General features: G+C 38.5%; 1 protein-coding gene across 2 annotated transcripts in view; it reads right to left on the reverse strand.

Moving 5' to 3' along the window:
* Positions 1–21323, reverse strand: part of RB1CC1 (RB1 inducible coiled-coil 1) — a 40099-nt gene extending 18776 nt beyond the window's left edge. For both annotated transcript variants that reach the window (XM_079983341.1, XM_079983340.1), the window contains exons 1-14: positions 21210–21323; positions 20077–20206; positions 19375–19501; positions 19117–19287; positions 16771–16973; positions 15392–15827; positions 13967–14137; positions 9490–9674; positions 8642–8828; positions 8454–8535; positions 7636–7697; positions 6891–6994; positions 5996–6122; positions 1015–2921 (exon numbers count right to left, since the gene is read on the reverse strand). In XM_079983341.1, coding sequence (XP_079839467.1) covers positions 1015–2921; positions 5996–6122; positions 6891–6994; positions 7636–7697; positions 8454–8535; positions 8642–8828; positions 9490–9674; positions 13967–14137; positions 15392–15827; positions 16771–16973; positions 19117–19287; positions 19375–19501; positions 20077–20147 — 3833 coding nt within the window. In that variant the 5' untranslated portion in view covers positions 20148–20206; positions 21210–21323. The remainder of the gene's footprint in view (positions 1–1014; positions 2922–5995; positions 6123–6890; positions 6995–7635; positions 7698–8453; positions 8536–8641; positions 8829–9489; positions 9675–13966; positions 14138–15391; positions 15828–16770; positions 16974–19116; positions 19288–19374; positions 19502–20076; positions 20207–21209) is intronic.
* Positions 21324–22765: the final 1442 nt, after the last annotated feature.

Genomic DNA, 22765 nt, shown 5'->3' on the forward strand with positions numbered 1-22765 from the left:
TTGTCCCTGATAAACTGCCAGACTGATTTTTAAAAACTCCCGCATGCTGCTTTCCCATTAAAATCAAATTTTAAAAAGCCAAAATCTCAATTGATAAAACTCAGTGACTCTTAAAGCTATTTGTGCGCAGCCAGAAACATTGTTATGAATATCACTTTCTGCTGTCAATGACTGATCTTAAAAAACAGAAATATTCTTCCATCATTCACTTAAGGAATTCAGTCTGCTCAGCTTGGACAGATGTATCACTTCCATCTGGCATTCAGTGCAAACTCCCCTTCATGATCAATAAACATTATGAGCTGGATCCAAAGGTTCCCTTTCACTATGGGGAGAATTCCTTTACTAGAAAAATGAGGGATTCTGCCCTATCAATCAAAAAGAATTTTGAATTTAGATGTGACAGTTTTAAAATAATGCACATTGTGCTTGATTAATGCTGCAAGATTGTGTGAAGGTGCTTCTCTTATCCAACAACTTTTCACCCTAGGGGAAAGGTAATTTTTAAATTCTTTCTTACACACAGCTTGTGTTTAACATAGGGACACCAATTTCATGGGGTGATTGATTGATTTAGGTCCACCTATCCATTGGAAGATGAAAAAGAAAAAGAAAAAATCTACACCCAACAGGAAGATGTGAAAAGGAGGTTTGAATGAAGTCCTTAACTCAGGAGCTTGAACTATCTAAAAAGAAGCAGAAAAGCTCAGCATTTTTGCAATCACAATGTATACTTACTAGCTTGAATACAGAAGTTCAATAGAAAAAGAACTACGTGCTCCTGAGCATAAGTCATGTAATGATGGAATTAGGGACTGGTTTGAACGAGGGGAAAGGATAAACATATCTAAGGAGACAAGATGCATCTGAGCAAGAGCAGGAACCATTAATCCAAGAACAGAGAAAACCTTCTATAGTTTGAGACTGCACTTACTCAACTGACTACAAATTATATTAAGCACTGTTGGTTTATTTTATTTCAAGCATTAGAGGGCAACTTAATTCATACAGTACCTCTGATTAACTTGCATCTCTAGTTGCTGGATTTTCCCCAAAAGTTCTTTTTCAACAGCTTCCCTTTGCAATTCAAATTCTTTAAGGGCATTTCGGACTGCATCTTCTTTTTCACAGTTGAGCTTTTGAACAAGCAGTTTCCTGTCCTGTTCATGATTAGTTAATAGTAGCTCTTTTTCTTCTGCAAACTTACTGATAGTGGCTTCATATTTCTTTTGCTGTTCACACAATACCAAATTTTCTTCTTTTTGCTTTTCTAGGGCACTGACTTCCAATTCTAGCTTACCTTGCAACTCTGTTATTTGTTCTTCCAATCTTTTTTCTGCTTCAAGAGCTTGTTGGTGCAAAGAAGTTACTTTCCTTAATTCAGTTCTAAGCAAATTTGTTTCTTCTTCATGCCTATCAATTAATTCTGAAATGCACTGATCTTTCTCAATTGTCATTAAAGTTCTTAGCTCTGCTAGACCCACCTGATATTCATCATTATTTATTTGTATTACATGGTTCAAATTATCAATCTGTTTTCTTAACATTTCAGTTTCCTTGTCAATAAGACTTTTTAGATTATCTTGCTGTTGAGTTTTGTTTTCTTCTAAAAGTATTTTCATTTCATCTGTTTCTGCCTCTTTCAGTGCAAGTTCAACCTCTAATTTGCATCTTAAGTCAGACAGTTCAGAAACCTTGACCTTTAATTCCTCAATCTGTTGTTCTTTCTCATGGACATTTGCAGCATGAGTTTCTTGCATTTGTTCAAGTCGGAGTTTATTCTCCTTTTTCAACTCCTCTAAGCAATCATTGTGTTTAGCCATTAGTTCATCAAATTCTTGTGTATGTCTTTCCTGTAAATTGGATTCCAGTTCCTTTAAGTGATCTTGCTCCAAAGTCTGAAGTTCTGCTCTCAGAAGCTGCATTTTTTCATCGTTTTCAGTATGAAGTTTTTTCAAACTCTCCATCACCCTTTCACGTGACTCTCTTAGTTCTTTAATTTCACAACTCTGATTCTTCATTTGACTTTCCAGTTCAAGCAATTTTTGCTCCTTTTCATTTTGTAAAAACACAACTGCTTCCTTTTCATTCTTTACTATTGCAAATTCATTATCTTTATCATGCAAAACATCTTCAAGACCTTTTAAGTCACCTTTTAATTTTGTGATCTTTTTTTTGTTCTCTTCACCATCTTCAACTAAAGTATTCATTTTGCTTTCATATTCAGTTTTTACCAATTGCAGCTCTTTCTGGTGTTTATCTTTTAGCGTTTTTTCAAGAGAAAATTTTACTTTTTCTATAATATTCTTTATTTCTATTGAAGTACATTTTAAAGAACTGGAAAGGTCACATTGTTCTTTTTCTACAAATGTTCTAAAATGACAAAGGTCTTCTTTTATGTTTATTAAATTTAACCGAGATTCCTCGGCAACATCTCTACATTTTTCCATATAAACATTTATAGCAGAATTTTCTAAAGCTTCCGCTTTTGCACATATATTTGTATCTTGCATCCGCCTGCTGTCAATTGCATTGATAACTGAGGAATAGAGAGACTCCACCATCATTTCTGGACTTTGAGGATCACTTATCACATTTGGTGACGTTAGGTTTTCTTCTATTATGAACTCATTAACAGCTGACATAAAATCAGATTCTGGACTTTCTGCCAGTGAGTCCAAGTCTAATGACCCTTGCTTAAGGGCTTGTTCAATGCTTGGATGGGCAATCGTTTCAAAATCAAATGTATGAGCATCAATACTGTCTGGAGACAATTCTTCTAAAGGACCTGGGGGGCACACAGGAGGGCACAAAGGACCGTGAAGACTGAGTGGTGGAGGAGTTCTAGGAGAGGTAGCAATTGTTGTACTTTCCATCCTTGGTGTAGTGACAGACTGTGGTGAGGCTTGACTGTTGGAAGCCTAAAAGTATAAAACACAGGCCAGAGTTAAAATACTATCATTCCATAAACGTAAACAATTCCTAAGATAGGCCTCGAGTGGGCTCCATACATGTGGCAGGATTTCACATTAGAGAAGGAGGAATTCATAAAACCTTATGACATCGTACTGGCAGCTATAGGTAGCAGAAAGTAAAACCAGGGCACACCAGCAAATCAGTACCCCAATCTCATTTGATGCACCTTCTGAAGCTGCCTCATGCTTGCATCCCATCAGAGTTCCTTTCATTCTGTTTCATTCATTTGTTCCTAGTTTAATTTCTCTCCCCCCCCCTCCACTTTTATATCATTTCAGAATATTTGAAATGGACAGTATTTTATCTGATAAAACATAAAGGAATTTTGAAACAACTTTTTTCCTGCTTGCATGCTTTGGAGAAAATAACCCCCCTTCCAAGCTGTCCAAAAATGAATTGGTATGCTTATGCTCTAGTTCTGCGTGTATGTGTGTGCATAGTATGCCGAAGTAAAATGGGAATTATTTTTACCGTAGTTTTCGCTCCAAAACACGCACTTTTTTGCTCCTAGAAAGTAAGGGAAAATGCCTGTGCGTGTTAAGGAGCGAATGCACGGATCGGAGCCATGGCTGCCGTCAGTCAAGCAAAGCGGGAGCCGCTTACACACATTAGGAGGCTCTTGCTTTGCTTGCTTTAAAGTGACCTGGAGCGGAGGGAGGGAAGGAGAGCCATGGCAGCAAAGCGGGCAGCAGCCGCTTACACGGGAGGAGGGACAGACGCTAGCAAAGGTCCGTGCGCTCTCTAAACAGAGCAATGAGGCTGCAGAGGGACGGCAGGAAAGATAAAATTTAAGCAACCAGCAGCAAAATAAAACCAACCTCGAGCTCTGAGCCACGCAGTGAAAACCAGGAAGTTAAAAAAAAAAGGCTGGGGATGAGGGAGAGGGGAAAACTTCGCAAATCCCCGCGTCTCAGCTGATCCGCTGGGAGGGAGCAGCTTGTTTTCAGGCAGGATAGATTCGAGCATTGTCTGGGTCCTAGTGCCCCTACCACTTTTTTGTGCTCCATTCTATTGCTGCTGGTGGCTGCTTATCACTCAGGCTACAAGGAGGAGCGCTTTTACACAGCTAATGGTGAATCCCCTGCAATCCAAGTCCTCACTTGCTCAAATCTATTCTGCCTCAAAACAAGGAGCAGAAGGAAAAGGCTGCAAACTGTTAAATGGGAAAAAACCCAGGCACAGGGCAAGTACCTTAAGTATACCTTTAAAGCAACAGTGCTCTTTCCCTCCCTCCTCCCCGCTCAGCTCGCCGAAAAGCTCCTTCTCCACGCGTGCTCCTTGTCCCTTGAGTGCTTTTCCTTCCCTCCCCACTTAAAACGTGGTTACAAAGCACGGATCCACATGGATCCTCAGGATTTTTGCATTGGGCTACCCCAAACTCACCATCAGATCACATGTCTGTGGCCACAGCATGAACCATAAAAATCATGCACCCACTGTTTCGTTCAGAATATTTTTTTCTTGTTTTCCTCCTCTAAAAACTACGTGCGTGTTATGGTCAGATGCATGTTATAGAGCGAAAAATACGGTACTTCCTTTCTAAAAAGGGCCTGGAAACTATATGCTTGTTGTACTAAAAACAAATGTTTTTATATGTATTGAGAACTAACATCAAAACCAGTGGGGTTTACTTCTGAGTAGACTTGTAGAAGACTAGGAATTCTAATCTGAGGTAGCCATAATGCTATTTGTGGCAGGGCGGCCTTTATTCTGAATCAGTTAATTTAGAACATTTTTGTCTCTGGCTCTATCAACCACCAGCATGCAACCCACAACAAAGGTTGCCTGCTCCTGTGCTAGAACATTATGTAGCAAACTGGTTATAATTAGTGTATGATAGAGGTCCTGAAATACTTGTCAGATGGTAAATTACATTACTCTGAATTACTGGGATTTCCGCTTTTACATGCATTTATGGAAGTACAATTTTATTTAATAAGTGAATCACATAACACAAAGATATGAATGAAATCTAGCCATGATCACGCTCTGTAATTTCTACCTTAGTTTCTTTCAAGCTATATCTCCTTAAATTAATTGTTTATTCAGCTTTTATGTTGTGTTGACAAAACAAGGTGCAAAGACTGAGTTCAGAAAAAGCACACTATAACTAGTGGATTCTGCTTCAGTATCACATTTTCTTTCCATTCAATTAGTATTTTAAAAAATATTTCCAGTATTAGCCATGCAAGCCTAATTTAGGCTTGCAGCAAAATGCTTTCCAATTAATATCAATAGTAAATTCCCAAGAAAAAAAATATCCTGAGAAGCAGAAATATGAACAGAAGCAGCCCCTATAACAATGCACTGAAAAAGAACACCAAGATAAATATTTTACAAATTTTCTCCTTGATTTAAGTCTCTCCATATGTTACCTTTCTAAGAAGGGTGGTGTAATAAACAATCAAAGGACGGACCCCTGATGAGGTGACAAGCTCACGGATTTGCAACAGATGCTTTCAGAAATACATAACTGACACTTAACTATGTTTAAACCTGAAACGTTTTGTGATTAAGTATGTTACTTAAAACCCAACATTTAAGCACCACAAAATATCTTTGGAGGTTAGGGAAAGCAACTTTTAGCTGACTGTTCCAGTATGTCCAATAAGTTGTGTTAACTTTACAAAAAAATAGGAAAGCATTTAAAAAGGTCTGTTTGGCAAAATGCCAAGATTCAAAGGATCGAACCCTCCTAGTTTCTCAATCAAAAATTTTAGGGCAGTTGATTGCGATATTATATAAAGTATGGGCAATAAGCTGCCAACTGCAGGCAGTTTGCCTTCTTGTAGAGAGAAGAGACACTCCACAAGAAACATCTACTGAAAGTTGGGTACTCTCAGGAAAGGCCGAGGAACTGAGAAGCAACTTTTTTTTGTTCTTGTTCACAAAATACATTTCTCAGAAATATTCCTCACCGATTCACTTCACAACTTAGTTAATTTCTAAGTAATTGTGTTTAGGATTGGCATTCAACAATCTACCCACATATAAAGTCACACATATAATACAATGGTACCTTTTGTTCGTTCAGCAGATCTGTAATGGTCTGCGACATTTCATCCAAACTTTGTGCTGCTTTGACCAGATTATGTAGAGCAAGTACATGCTGGTGGAGAGGTTCGAAATCACAAAGTATAGGAACCCTTAAAAATACAGAGTAATTAACACAGATTACATTAAACAGATATTAACAGATTACAAGTGTTAACTGCATTTAAGAATATTTATATATAAAAATATACCACTTAACATATTCAAAATCTTTAAGTAGTTTAGCGGTCGTGGGTTTGAGTCCCACGTTGGGCAAACATTGCAAGGGGTTTGGACTAGATGACCCTCATGATCCCTTCCAATTCTACAGTTCTATGATTCTATGATTTACATAAAACAACACAATATTCAACAAAATTTCCAAACTCTAAGTTAAAAATGACAAAACACAACTGTATTATCACAGATAAAACCAAACCATGCACAAAACAAAAATATACATAAAAATCAAGAGCCAAGAGTCCCAAAAGCCTGGGCAGACATTTTAAAGATGTTTAAAAGTTCACAACTGTCTCTGTCTTACCAGCTATTCAAAGGAGGGCAATCCTGTGCTATCATGAAAAGTCCTGCTGCCACAAAAGTGTTCAGTTTGAACCCTAATTGCTAAAGATCAGGGATTCTAACAGCCTCTAAAACTAGGTCACCAAACCATACAAATACCTGGCCAAAGGAAATAAATAAATACTATAAAGCAAGGCTAGCTATGGCAGATATTATTTTTTTCTCTGAGCCACCTTACTACAATTTTACTAGTTTATTGTTATGGGAACCACTGCCAATCTACTACAAATTGCCCAGAGATCTAGCAGTAGATCCCAATCTATTTTCTGCTTGTCCACATGCTTAGGAACTCATTTTACCTGAGTAATGGTTGGACTTCTGAAGGACAAAAGGACTGCAAAAATTGCAGATCGGATAATGAGATATCAGGAAGTTCACCATCAAACCTGCGAGGTTTTCGGGTCTGTATGTAAAACAAATCAATGAGAACACGATAAATAGCAAAATAGATTGGACACCTGAGATATTTTTTTAAGCCTATAAATAAAGACCATTGAGATATATTTTAATTTCCATTTATCAGTTGAAAGACTGTGCAGGGAGCTTGAATGTCTCCTGATCACTAAAACAGCTGCAGCTGAAAGTAGGAACATCTGAGGCTTGTAAACAAATCTACAAAAGTAGCTTGTCCACAAATAAATTTGTTAAACAAATGACCAGATATTTCTAAGAAAATAGTATTCAGTGTTTGATAAGCTTCCCAACCTGGTTGTTTCTTCTGTGCCTCAGACAGCCAGGGTAGAGACTATTTATAAGCCTGAAGTATTTGTCTACACTTTTAAATGAAAATATAGACATAAATGGTTACACTGGATGAAAGATCACTAATCTATGCTACCAGAGCAATTATTCTAGGGCAAGTATAGTATTAAATCAAGAGGCAGAGTAATCATTCTATGCCACCAAGAATCTAAATACCCCCTTCTTCACAAGCTAGTTAATACAAAAAGTAGCTACACACTTCCTTCTAAATTCAAATTATACTAATTGCTCAAAGTGTTTGGGAAAAGTCTACATTAAAAATAAAAAGCATGGTATACTCACACAAAAGGATGGGGGCCAGGCATCAAGTCCCCTGAACAAACGATTTCTTAGAAAAGATTTCCCTGTTCAGAGAAATAAATATTACTTGATTTATTCACATATGTGTATGTATGTGTATATGTATGTATATGTCTCTATGTTTGTGTGTACACACAACAAAACAAACAACAACAAAAATGGGGAGGATTTTTTCTTTTTTGGGGGGGGGGGGGGAATGAGCCCAATGCATTTCCTATCAGTTCTTTCTCAGGACACTATTAAGAGGAACAATATAGAACTACATTGCAAGTTATTTGTGCAAATTTAACAGGGGCAATTTCATTTTATTTTTCCCATGTATACCTATAGATCTCCTTTTTTCAACTTTTACATAAAAGGTTATTTCATTGTATAATTCAGGTGAGGGGTGGGAGAGAAAGTCCAAGGGCAGCTGTGAAGAATCTTTGGCCCTCCAGATGTTGCTGAACTACAATTTCCATCTGCCCTAGCAAGCATGACCAAAAGTGATGCAAGCTGTAGTTCAGCCACAGATGGAGGCCCACAGGTTCCTCACACCTGGCCTAGGGCAATAAAGCAAAGGGAAGAAAGGAAAGAGAAGGGATGGTGGTAGTTTTCAAAAGCAACCCCCCCCAATTGTCTAGTTTTTATCTGCACACAACTAGTTCAACATAAGGAAACAGTCACAAAATGCTGCAGTTTAAAATAGCCTTTACATGGTAGGCACATGTATGACCTAATTATTATTCAGAGATAAAAGTGGTGTATGTATCAATATTACAGGTTTAAGAATGAGAGTGAGTGAGAGAGAAAATACTTACTAAATAACTTTCCAAAAGATTCCCTTTTGGCCTTTTCTGCATCATAAAGATGTTTCCCATCTTTTATTAAAGCAGCAGCCCACTATAAGAAAAAATACATATTTATATTAAACATACATACACACACAGTCATGTTCCCTCCTCAAGTCTTCAATCTGAGATCTAGGTATTGTACTCAAGTTGCTTACCTCCCTGTAGTGTTTTACAAACATCTTTCTCCTTACAACTTCAACAACAGCCAAGCAGTACATCTGAGGGACATTACTAAGCTTCTCTACAATCTTCACTCTTTCTAGCAGCTCTGTTACAAGACGAAGCAACGCTTGAAGTTTCTCTCCATCCTGGTCAGCATGAAGCATTACAAAGCAGCACCACCTATGGAATACAAAGTTTCACTGTAGCATACTGAATTGTTAACAGCAATAAAATTTCTCCACTGGATGCTTCTACCAGAACTCCTGTTTCCAGAGTTGTATCAGTTTGCTCATTTGTAAACAAAAGAGAAGTTCTCTGTTCATTTTCTGCCAAAAACCAGAATATAATACAGAATGCCAAAAACCAGTTCTACAAATCTACCTATATTTGCTTATACGGCATATTGGTCAAGCTTCAATGGCATGGTAAAAATACAAAAACAAAACACTAGATTCTCATACAGCTGATTTATGCATCGTGTACCAAGTTAAAGATCCCAGAACTGTCCCAATAAGTCACATTAACAAAATTAAATCTAAATTCAGGTTTGACTGTCGGATATGAACTAAATATCTTTCTTGCACAACACTAAAAGCAAGCCCCCACCCCACCCAAAAAGAGATGAGCGAACTTTACAGATATCTCCAATCTTAGCACCTAGTACTTTATGCTTGACATAGCAGGCCATTTAGTTACTGACCATTACGAAGTGGAGGTTTCCCATCCCTGCATAAAAACATAATTTTAGAAGCGTTGCATGCATGACAGGCTCGTGACAATAAAAAGGAAACAAAACAAAACATGGTTGAGGAGCATATAGCACTGCAGCAGCATCACTTACTTCAGCCGGACTTGTAGATTATTTGCAAGTTCTTGTTTGGCAGTAGTACATTTCTGTTTAATATCTAAAAGTTTCCGGTGGTTAGTTAACATAATCATCAATTGATTTGCATGACTCAAGCACAAATCAGGTAATACAGAAGGATCTTTCAAGTTCTCTGCTCTCTTCTGATTAGCCAAAAATCCCTATAAGAAAACAGGTTTAAAACTCATTGTTGTGGCAAGATATGAAAACAAAAGCAGGACAAAAACACTGCCTTTTTAGAAGACATCTGAAGGCAGCCCTGTTTAGGGAAGCTTTTAATGTTTAATAGACTATTATATTTTAATATTTTGTTGGAAGCCGCCCAAAGTGGCTGGGGAAACCCAGCTAGATGGGCGGGGTATAAATAAATTATGATGATGATGACGATGACAATGATGCCTGGTCTTCACAGCACATAATCACTCAATTATAATACATCTTAATGCTCCCTGATAGCCGAGATCCATGCATATCCCAAAACCAAGCTAAACAGTGTTAGTTATTTGAGCTGTCACATTTAAAACAAGACATTGTGCAGTTTTATAAAGAAACACAATTCAACTGACAAGGTAGGACTCGAACCAATGGCTTCAAGTTACAAGAAAGGAGATTCTGACTAAACTTTCTGCTGGTAAAAGCTGTTTGACAGTGGAACAGATTCCCTCGGAAGGTGGTGGACTCTCTTTCCTTGGAGGTTTTTAAGCAGAGGTTGGATGGCCATCAGTCATGGATGCTTTAGTTGAGATTCCAGCATTGCAGGGGGTTGGACTAGATGACCCTTGGGGTCCCTTCCAACTCTACAATTCTCTATTTCTATGAGCTTGATGTTTCATTTGTAACCCAAGCTGTGACACTGAAATGATGGTGGGTGGTATAAAAATAGAAATTAATACATATTTATTTACTATCTTGTCAAATGTTCTGTGCCAGCTTCATATACACAAACCAAGGACAAGAACACTATTCAGATCATTTAGTACTCCATGCAAAATGGGCACATCTTCTGCAAACCATAACTTAATTACTGGCCTAGAGTAAAAAACCTCATTTGTTAAAACCTACTTATATAACTGCATGACATTAAAATAGAACATCTGTCAACAAGACTAACAAACCATACTGTTCTGTCACGCAAACTGCTAATTTTAAAATATATTTTTCCTACTGTTTCAAGGACCTTGCTCCATTTTAGTGAATTATTACTAAAAGAGTTTCAATTATGTTTTTACTTCTGCTACAGGGCAATCTTATGCCTACTCAGAAATAAGCCCCATTGAGTTCAATGGTAGTCGCAGGTAAGCACGTACAGGATTGTAGACACAGCTATATAATGAAATTGCAAACTACAAAAATTCTGCATCTTATTTACATGAAGTAGCTTTTAAAAAAATAATAATAATCCATGGTTAGCTTCCAAGGTAGCCAACAATAAAAAATTAAACCACAGAACAATAAAAGCAACAAGAATAAGACTGTCCATTAAAAACTAAGGAAAATATGATTGTCTTCTTTTAGTGCCAAAAGGTAGTGAAGCGGGGAATAATGAAATGTTTAAGGAAAACATTGCACCATCAATTGGGAGTCGCCACTGAAAAAATACATTGGACAGCTAGTAAACATGTGGAACTACATATGAAATCATTTTATATTTATGAGGTGAAGCTGAATATTTGTCTTCAAGAATTATGTCCCACATAGGGATTTCAATTAACACAAATAGTGGCTGTTGAAAGCTACACATAGAGCGTGTCAACTGTGGACACAGCTGTCAATGGCAGGATTGCTAGCACATAACCAGCTGATCGTTTGAATCCTTCAGAACGTCAGATGTCTCCACATAATTATGGGAAAAGGCATTGTATTCTACATATAGAAATGGCTGGATTTTGAATAAAATATAGCTTTTTATATTCATAATACAAAGATTTTAAAGAAAAGCAAACAATCAACACTGTATTCTTTCTAGCAACAGGCTTCAACCTTTTTATTTGCCCAGGGATTTTAGATTGCTGTACTTTTAACTGGCTGAATAGTTTATTCTTCTCAATTTTCCTATATTTTTGTTTCACGACTTTTAAGTTTATTTCAATATTGCATTTAATTTTTATGTATGCTACCTGAAAGGCATTTTCGGATAAAAAATGTGATATATGCATTATTGAAATAAACACAACCAAATGAAAGTCACAAATGAATGTAAGTAGCACAAACATCTCTACAGCTTTACATTTGATTTAGGAGTTGAGCGGAAGTAGCCTTATTATGCAATGCCACCTACTGACCATATTGATGAAAATCTAATGGATGAATTTATTTATAAAATCAAGAATTTATTTTTATTTTCACTCTATGTCATGCACAATTCACACAGCTATGTCGAAAATTAAAATAATATTGTCAGCAATATTAATGGATCCCAGTTCCACAAACAGGATCCAGTCCAGTTCACAGCCAATCGTTCTCTCTGCTTTGAGGCAGCAGGTTCAACACACCCTCCTCTCACAATAAACCTATGTGGCTCAGGGTCACTGTGACAGAGAAATGTTTATCAAAGAGTAAAATCAGGTAGCTTAAAGCGAGCAATTAATTACAGTTGCTGCAGGAGCAACAGAGATGGGGGTTATGGGAGTGAGAAACTTGAATCCCAATTGTGCTATAATATTGTAACTTGCCCTGGGAACTTAGGGTGAAGGACACAAAATAAACAAAATAAATAATGGCAACAGTGCTGGAGCCTGCTTCACTTCCAAGAAAGAGAAATGCAGAGAACTGGCGCCACAGCATGCTTTACAGCAAGGGCACATGGTACCATCAACAGATCTTTATCCACAAATCTCAGTGACTAGGATACAGGAGGAAGAGGTGACTTCTCATATACCCTTGTCCAGAACTGTATAGGCTTTTTACACCAGTAATAAGAACTTGAATGTAGCTCAGTAGCAAATTGGGAGCCAGAGCAATACTTTCAACAGAAGCTTTATACGTTGCCTCGAAAAGCCACCGTGCAACAGTCTTTTTGTACTAGCAGCAACTCTAGATGAAATTTAAGGACAGCCCCATTTAAAGTGGACTATAGATCTAATAGTACTATTGTGTGTACCACTGTCACCAAACTACCCTTGTCCAGAAATGGCTGCAGCTGGCGTTATCAGCTGAAACTGGTAAAAGGCATTCTAGATGCTTGTGCTTCCATTGGCAATGCTGGATCACGGATCAACCCCCCCCCCCCCATTATGCACCTGTTCATTCAGAGGAAGTGCAACCCCATCCAGAAGAGGCAACGGACCAGTTTTCAGATCCAGTATCCACTCACACACAGGGCCTCTATCTTTGCTGGTGTTTCATTTCAGTTTGCTGTCCCTCAATCCAGGAACTGTTTCAGGACTTCCACAGCACCTCTTGATTCAGATGTTACAGAGAAATAGAGCTGTGCTATAATACTTCCTAATGGCATTTGATCCCACTGGCCCCTTAAACTGAATTGCACCATGGAACTCCCAGGGGACTGAAAGGCATCACCCAATGCTACCTTCTGCAAACAGCACTCCCTACTCCTAAACCCACAGTGGTGTGTATCAAAGGCCATCAAGAGATCTAACAAAATCAAGAGTGTAACCCATCCCCACCCCGGTTTCTCTCTCATGTGGCTAGAGCTGGTTTGGTCCCCAAGCAGGCCTGAATAAAGACTGGAACTGGCCTACAAAATCTGTCTCATTCAGGAGTGCCTGGAGTTGTTCTGCCTCCACCCAAGCTGTCGAGACCCGTTTTGCTGCTTAAGGTGAAACAAGAAGTACCACCTTTACCTGCCTAGCTTCTCTCACTGCCGCTTCTCTGCCAGCCCTGACACTGACACATATTTTGGGGGAGATCTCACTGAAATCATGTGAGATCTTGCACACTCCCAAGATCTCATGTTATTTTAGCTAATACAGTGGTACCTCTGGTTGTGGACGGGATCCGTTCCAAAGCTCGGGTCAGATCCCAAGGTTTCCACAACCGGAGGGACCGCTTCTGCACATGCACGTGCGGCGAAACCTGGAAAAATACTTCCGGGTTTGCCACGTTCGCATCCTGAAGGATATGCGACCTGAGATGTGTGTATCCAGAGGTACCACTGCATCAGCATAGATGTGGCAGGGCAACTACGGGGCTCTGCCTTTGGGGCTTCTGCCACCTGAGGCAGCCACCTCAGTTTGCCTAAAGGCACAGCCAGCTCTGCTCCACCTTTCAAAAGACAGCTGTGTCTTCCATCAGAAGGCTAGCTTCCAAATGCATGTTCTGATAAAATACAGCACATTTCCTAGCCTGGGTTGCACTAATCTAGGGCTTAATACTAAATTATAAAATTGTGATACTTTAAAAATAGTGCCATTATTGGGGTGGGGGGATACAGTAGCCTTGGGAAACAGTATCATCCACCTGCCACTCACATAAAAACTGAAAGAGTCATTACCTGAGCAAGTTCTTTTTGTTCATTTACCAGTCTGCTACAGCTAGCTATCATCTGGTCCAATGCATAAAGCCTGTCCTCAAGTCCCTTAATGGCTTTCATGTTCTGATTATCTAATTTGGCAATTGTTTGTCGACAGTCTGCCAAAAAGGGCTGAATAATCCTTGGATCAAGCTGAAAAACAAAAAGGCAGTTGGCATGAATAACCACTTTTAGTGCAAAAAATACTATCAATGGATCATGGAAAGATAATTTCACATATGTAACTTTAGAAACCAAAAGCTTGAAAGATTTTAAACTGCAGATGAAAATGTCATCCTTAATTAGTTCCTTAAAACTTCTGATTAACAACACAATCCAAATGCATGTTTACTTGGAAGCAAGTCTCACTATGCTCAGTGGAGCTTACTCCCAAGAAAGTGTGCACAGGATTGCAGCTTGTTTCATTTGAACAAAAAAAGTCTCCAAAATATGCTTCTTTTGGTCTTTTTTTCTTAAATAAGGCCTCTAAAGCTTTCAAGCCCATGTACCATGTATCCATCAGGTATGTGCATTGTTCAGATGAATCTGAACTGAATTGGGCAGATTATGAGAGATTTGGGACTTGTCCAGGCTGAAGTGGGATCCCTCCGAAACAATTCCATTTCAATCTGGTTTCAGGAAGAAGACTACTCTGGTCACCTTGGTGGATGATCTTTGCTGGGAACTAAATAGAGTACCATCCCTGTTGGTTCTAGCAGACCTCTTAGATGTCTCAGATAACATCACCCACAAAGTGCTTATGGACTGCTAGATGGAGTGGGACCATTTTGCAGCGGCTCCAGTCCTTCCTAGATGGAAGGTTTCAGAAGGTAGTCCTGGGGACACTTGCTTAATGCCTAAGGTATCCCACAAGTTTCTATTCTGACCCCATGCTACTTTTTTAAAAAAGAAATGCTAACAATGGGAGAGCCTATTTTCCCATAAAAGAGTCTTAAAATATATTTCAGAGTTAACATCATGGGCATATTGTGACAACTTAGTCAATTCTGAAGTGGACCCAAGGCTCATTTCCATTTTCTAACAATGACAATAGCAGCAAGTGGCCACACCTAGCCTCTCAGAAGATGACTGGTTGCTGATACAAGAAAGGAAAAGGATATTTGTTCAGCACAATTCCCACAGGGAGTGACCATGTGAAAACAATATCTGTTCATGAACAGTGGGAACCTCGCTCAAACCACAACCACAAACCACAGCAAGATCATCATGCAATGTAGGAGTAAGAAAGAGGATTGTACAACTATTATTAAAATCTGATTCAGAACTCCTGGTAAGAACATCTCACCGTATTCCTATGAAGAATGCTTAAACTTGTAGCAAGCTGGAAAGCCAGAACACAAAATATTAGAAGAGAACCCAATGGCATTATTTGAGGCATTAACTTACTCTGCTCATGGAATCAAAACATTTTCTGACCAAGGATTCAACATCATTAGGTCTATCTTGAACATTTATCCAGTCTAAAAGTGAGACATTGAAAGAAGGCAGATCAGTCTCCTTAAGTTCCACTGAAGCATCACTGTCCTGAACAGAAGGATTTTGACTGGCTTGGCTGTTTTCATCCACTTTTTCGGAGGATGTGCCATCTGGGATTGCGTGCTCTACCGATTTGCAAAATGATGCTAACAGCGATTGTTTGTTCATTTTAAGCATGTCAGGAGAAAGTGTCACTTCAGCGGACTTCTCATTCTCTGTGTCTTCACTTTCTGTCCCACCACGTTCAGCAGAAGAATCTAGTCGTTCTAAACATTCCCGGTAACTGTGTCTGGTTAAGCTTTCCAAGAGTGGGATCTTGGCCATTATCGAAACAGCAGCCCCTAAGCTTGAGAAAAGAACACACACAAAAATCTATTAAGTACAAAGAAACTGAGGTACAGTGGCAAACAATTTAAAAATATGCTCTCAAAGGTGTCCTCAATACAATTTAATACTCAAGTCTTTAACTTTTTCCAATTAAGAAATGCTTCCTTATAAAATTAAATATTCAAACCTATTCTGAATTGGACTATGACTTGAGCCTTATTCGGATGTTCATTAATTGTATCCATGGAGGGGTAGCAGTGACCCTGCTCTCTCCACTCAACCATCCAACATTATGAAGGAAAGTCTGACAGGGAACTGTAACTGCCTCCAGCTGAATGTGAGTACAGTCTCCCATGTGACTGAGAACCCTCTGTAACTGGGGTCAGCTGAATGTGCTTACAAGACCTTTTCAGAAAGGGCAGCAGGGAAGGGGCAGGGCTGGCATACAACCCTGTGGGTACTCCATGGATTCAATTCCTGAATTCTTGAATAGGATTATTTTTTACTAGAGCTAAAACTTTTATGTATGCATGTGGAACACTATTTAGCAAACGGTTTCAGATGAGCCAGTGTAGTGTGATGGTTCGAGTGTTGGACTACACCTTAACTGTGAAGCTCCCTGGGTGTCCTTGAGCCAGTCACGGTCTTGCATTGGAGTGTTGAAGAAAAAAAGGTTAGGAAAACTTACATTTTTTTTACAGTGCAATCCCAGTACATATCTACCCAAAAGTAAGAATTCAGTGAGATTTAAGTTTGGGTTTATAGCCTTAACTCCAAAATTAAACCTCTATAAATAATACCATTAGCACTATTTATTATTTCAATTAGTGGAAAGACACTGGAACTGGATTAAATTTAATTTACTGTAAATGTAAAAAAAAGCAAACCCATAAAACCTTAGTTTTCAGTAAAGCGACTATGCAGAGGTAGCTTCTTATTGAGGAGTCTAATGGCAAACCTACTGTGTAAGTTTCAGCTTAATATCATCTATGGACTGCAGGTAATTTGAATATGCATTTTCAAACTTGAAAAGCAGCTTTTGGTAAGAATATGTGCAATCCTCCAAATTTGCCATTATGGCAGCCCAGCCTTGGTGCTGAAGATGTTCGTCATGGACTAGGCCTTCACAGAAGGAACAAAGTTTCTTGGCAATCTCATACATTTCCTGTACAAAAACAACATAAACATTAACGTGTTAGCGCTCCAGACATACATATCAACTTGTTGCAAAACATGATGCAAAAAACTCTGACATTTTCAAGTTAAGATATATGAAACGCTAAAAGCATTTATTAGATATTCCTTAGGAGGAAAATGATTCACTGGTGCAAAGACAAGATGTGCGGTAGAAGGCCCTGCAAAAGGAATCTGAGTGAGAGTAGTTGTCCTGGAAGGCTCAGAACAACACAGGCTCAAATGCCTCACGCCCTGCAGATCACTTGTCTACTTTTTTTAACTAACAAGGTGATATGCTGTGCAGTTTCCAAAGCCTGCCAACACATAGGCACTGCATGTTTTGTTAATATGCAAGAAAGCATCTAGCAAGAGCAAGAGAAAAATCTCTTCCAGCCTATGCTCCAGCTTTTTTATTCCCAAATCCTGGCTAGGTGCCAATAAGCACTTCCTACCTACTTCCAGGCTGTGTAAAACTCCCAAGATCCTCTCTGATTGGCCCTCATCAGTAAATCAACAACACCCAGTACTATTTTTCCATACCATGTGAATCAGGTGTGGCGGTGCTGAAGTGAGCTGGATAAGGGTCAATAAACTAAGTTTGACTCCTGCTATGATGTTAGTTCTGGGTAAGCACCTGTCCCTTGGAATGCACTTCCAGCCAACATCAGATAGGCACCTATTACATTGGAATTTAGGCATCTGTCAAAATCTATTCACTTCTGTCCAAGGGGTGATCCACCGATGTTGATGTATTCATCAGTTGATGTATTAGTCAGATATACTGACCTGTAATATATTTTGTATTTGTTTTACGAATGAAATTTTATTCACTTCATGCTGTTGATCGCAATATTTCTTCCCCCTAATGTTGGTGGCATAAAATTTTTGGAAATAAAACCAACTAACTTCATTAAATATGATAAATTATCCTCTTTTCAAAGAGCTCAGGGTCACTGAATGAAGGTGACCAGCAGCAGGCTCAGGACAAACTAGCAAGAAGTAGTACATTTTCCTATAGTAAATGAAGTTTATGAAATTCATTGTCACAAAATATCATAAATGCTAGGGTTAAATAAATACAGGCAGGACAAATTGCTTTGTTCAGAGGTAGCATATCTTTGATTACTAGTTGTTAGGGAGAAACATGATATGGCTATGAAGGAGCATAGGAAGCTCCACCAGACTATTTGTCCATCTAACCCAGTAGTTACTTTGACTGGGAGAGGCTGCCCAGGATTTCAGAAAGAGTTTTCCCAACCTCCTGCTAGCTGATCTTTTAACAGAAGGTGCCACACATTCAACCTGGAATCTTCTGCAGAAACTGAGCTATCAAATCACCATTGTCCATCACATGCTACTTGTTAAGCTTCTTTGAAACATCTGGCTGACCACTTTTTGATGCACTTTTGGAATTTACTGGATCCCACAGTATCAAAGGATTTATCCACCCAATCAAGGCAAAATGAGATCTGTTCTTAACAAACCATCTAAAATACCTAATTGTAATCATATTTATTCTGTAAGATTTATATGCCAACTTTAAAAAAAAGCCTCAAAACATTTTACAGAAAGTTATGAAAACCCATGTAGTTTTCATGCAACACACATATCTATTTGCACTTCCATTAACAGCATAAAGTGCATTTGCATCAGAAATACCACTTTTATTGCAAACATGTTGGTGGTCTTCCGTTCAAAGAAAATGTAATTTTGAAAAAAACTCAAGAGAAAATGGTACTAACTAAAGATAGGTGCAAATGCAATGTTTTCTGGGCATTTACCAAGATTCTAAAAAGTTCTAAAACAGTCTATGGGATCACACATTTCTGTTTCATGCCACAATCCCTTCCTTATTCCACACCTGTTCACCCTGTCATACCATACCATTATCATTACTTTATCATTACTTCTAACCTCCTACAAACAGAGGACATTTCAAAACTTGTTTACAGACTCCTGGATTAATCCAATATGTCAAAAAGGAAACACAAAAAGGAAACAGAAGAGTACCAAAAGTAAAACTTTGTACCATGAAAGCAGCAACATGTCCAGCTAGCTTCAATTTGAGAGAGTTTACTGAGTGCTCAATGCTTTAACACAGCCCAATTGTTAAAGGGTCTGAAATTGCTTACCACAGCAAGCTGTGTCCGAGAAGCTACCGTGTGAAAAACTGCAGGCATCATAAGAGATTCTTCCACTTTTAATTCCATCTCATTTTCTGCTGAAAATGTTGTTTTTGGAATAGCTGGAGGACGTTCACACAAGATCATTTCTTTGTTGAAGAGAAAAATTGGGTTTGTATCCTGTGTTAAGATAATAAGTATTACTTTCTTCTCCTTCCAGACTTTTTTTTAAAAAATGAAATAATGGAAAGAGAAGTGAATATTTACCGTTCCAGCACTATAACTACAGACTTTCCTGTCAGCTGCCATACACTCTCCTCCATTGACAACCAATACTTGATGTTGAATAGCGATCTTGTATTTAGTTTGGATCGCTTGTTTAAGGTCTGCCACACTGATTAAAATGACAAAAGAAAGTTTCAGTATCTTTCACAGATCCTTAAGAATTATACATTTACAGAGTACTCTAAATGTTAAAGACTTAATATAGATAATGCCAAAGTTCAGTTATTAAACTGTTACTTCCTACACTAGGACAATGATAGAGGCTAGGAGTAACTGCCCTTTGTCAATCCATCACTAATGGCATTTTATATGAGAAACCATCCCAACTGTTTAAGGACAGAACAGGCAACGTAAGTTGGCCCTGCTGCAGTGACCATGCCATATATCCAGCACAAGCTCTCTTAATTTAGAGTGACTGGCAAAGGAGGAAGGATCTCAAACAAGGACGAAGGGGGTGAGCTCCGGCAAGGTTCATGTAATGGCACAAAAACCACATTAATAAGAGAGTATTTATTAAATTCTCTAAATGTCTCAGAAAAGCTGGAATACTACAGGTTCATTCTAAAAGCAGTTTTGCTTTAACTCTCACTCCTAAACAAAACATATACTGTGAATCAAGAGATGACTTTGCTAAGAACAGTCCAGCAACAGACTCCTCACAGAAGACCAGACGGATTTACTTACTTCTGTACGGCAAGTTCTGTGTCAAAGGTAAGGGTGGTTCCAGTGTTGACCAGAAATACATATAACTTCATGGTGACTTCTTTAGGATCCGGAAGTTTATAGCTTCAACTCTGTGATTATTATTTAAAAGCTGAAAAGAAACCCAAGTATCGGCTTAATAATAACACATAAAAATTATTTTCAATTTAAAGGTTTTCAGTGTCAACACTTGAGGCACATTCATAGCAGGAAATCCTAACATATAGCTATGAACTGATGCTGCAGCAGTTCAAGGACGTAAGAGAATCATTCCATGACAGCATATGTACGTGAGGTAGCCTTTGGCAGGGGTTGATTTGCTTTGCGACATTTTGGGGGAAGTCAGAAGCAACTGTGTCGGTGACCACCCCGTGGCTATTAGTAACCAAGGTATGGTAGCATGATACAGGGTATCACTGTATTACTAGTCTATTCTGCCTCTTTCAACCATCTATTGCATGCATGCCCTCCCCCCAAAAAAATCCTAAACACAAGAACTAACTCAGATCCCAATAATTGTACATCCTCCTGGGACATGCAGGTGACATTATTTCAGAGTAGACCCACTGAAATTAACATACCCAAGCTGGTCTCATCCATTCATTTCAAAGAGTCTTCTCTAGAGGAGGACTAACACTGGATACAACCCCATGTGTGTGGTACCCTAGGAGACTGACACTCTGTAACATCCTGAGAATTCCAAATTTTTCACACATACTTTTTCATGAATTTTTGCAAAGGAACTAGGAAACAGGCTACCTTACTAGCCTACTGTATAAAGGTAATCTGTACATTTATTGCTTCACTCACTTTCGCCTCTAGCCCCAACCATCACTGGCAACAAAGCTTCTGTACCCAGATAGGCTATATTTTTAAGACTTTAGAGGAACTGTTTACATAACTGCTAGAATTATTACTTCAACACCTGGATGTTCAGGAGGAATCATTATAATATATTAATTAAAAGAGCAAAACCCGGCGACTTTAATTTGTTTACGATGACACCAATCACTTAGCAACAAATTCTCAAAAAAAAAAAACAAAACAAAACTGTAGCAAATAATTTGTTATGAGTTTAAACTTGAAATATTTGCTCTCTGGGATGAAACAGTTACCTTCAGGCACTGCATGGAGGTTCCACCGTCTTTAACAGCTGGGTTGCAAAACCACCTATTTTCCTCATTTGACTTTGGCAAGAGAATGAAGTAAACACAGAGCATCAAAGACCTAAAAAGTAATAGGGGGTGAGAGAGAATGAAGGGTGAATATTTGTGCAACAGGAAGCAAGTTAACAATGACTATTCAAATGCTCATGACAATGCTGCACTTCAAAAACTACTATTAAAACACTTTTTTCATGCCAATTGTATACTTTGTACTAAACAGAACAAAAAACAAAATTGCCATAGAAGGTTTACAATAAACATTAGGTGGGGAAAACTAGGTGATTGTAGAGAAAAGAAATGTGAGACTAATACTGAAAACCTCATTTAAATTATTTCTGTACAGCATGAACACAACAATTTCATCTAAGCTGAAACAGAAAACTCAGACTCATGAATACCACCAGCTCACACATATCTATGATAGTAATTTGGTGTATAGTGGGATAGCTCAGTCAGTAGAGCATGCAACTATTAATCTCAGCTCCGTGGGTTTGAGCTCCACATTAGACAAAAGATTTCTGCATTGCAGGGGTTGGGCTAGATGACCCTTGGGGTCCAACTCTACAGTTCTATGATTCTAAGAAGGAGAAGGAGAAAAAGCAACTGTTCTGTAATTTACAAACGCTTCCCTGTCTAGTTGCCCAGAGAAGAGACTAAATTACCACCAGTGACCAGGCTTTGTTATTTACAACTGAACAAAGCATAGTCCTTAGTTGTCATCCTATCCAGAACCACTGTGGAAAGAAAAACAAGTGCAATATACTTTGAGAGGCTTCGTTTGAAATGCAGTACAAATACTATATATTCTTGCCCTAACCTGGTCCAGATCAAAGTTCTGATGATGATACTGAGATGAACAAAAAAAATCAGGGCACATCCAAACATAATCAGATCACGGGTTTATGAATGTTGTTTGGAGACTGAATTGCATCCAATCAAACAAGTTTCTCTCTCCTTCAACCACATTCCACCCAACTCATTTCCATTGGTTCCCAGAGTTCCCTGGGAAGAAGCATCCAGCGTTAAACCACTGAAAGTGTAGCTTTGGAAGTGAAGGGGGTCTCCTAGCAACTCTTAGCACCCTTAACAAACTACTCTTTCCAGGATTCTTTGGGGCTGTTTAAAGTAGTATGTTTTAAATGTATAGTGTAGATGAGGCCTGAATCCTGAGCAGTGCCCTGAATCAGATCAAGGATGTGTTGCCAAACTTCTTCTGAAGAGCAATTACAACTCTATCATATTCAACATGCACATGAGCAGAAAACTTCCTAGCAAGTCCAGCACAGTTATACTTCATTTCAGAAGAGGCAGCCCTCCAAATGGGAGATGGTTTGTTTAAAGTAACTCGGTTTGGAGATATAACGAAGGCCCAGATTGTCCGAGAAAGCTTTGATGTTGTTCAAACCACTTTAATAAAAATCCAATAAAATAAGTACATAAAATAGAAAGGATAGAAAAGGAACAAATCCAAGAGACTATGTGGTTAAATGTCAAGAACACCGTAA

The sequence above is a fragment of the Podarcis cretensis genome (genome assembly GCF_951804945.1).
Source record: "Podarcis cretensis genome assembly, chromosome: 7".
Taxonomy (NCBI): domain Eukaryota; kingdom Metazoa; phylum Chordata; class Lepidosauria; order Squamata; family Lacertidae; genus Podarcis; species Podarcis cretensis.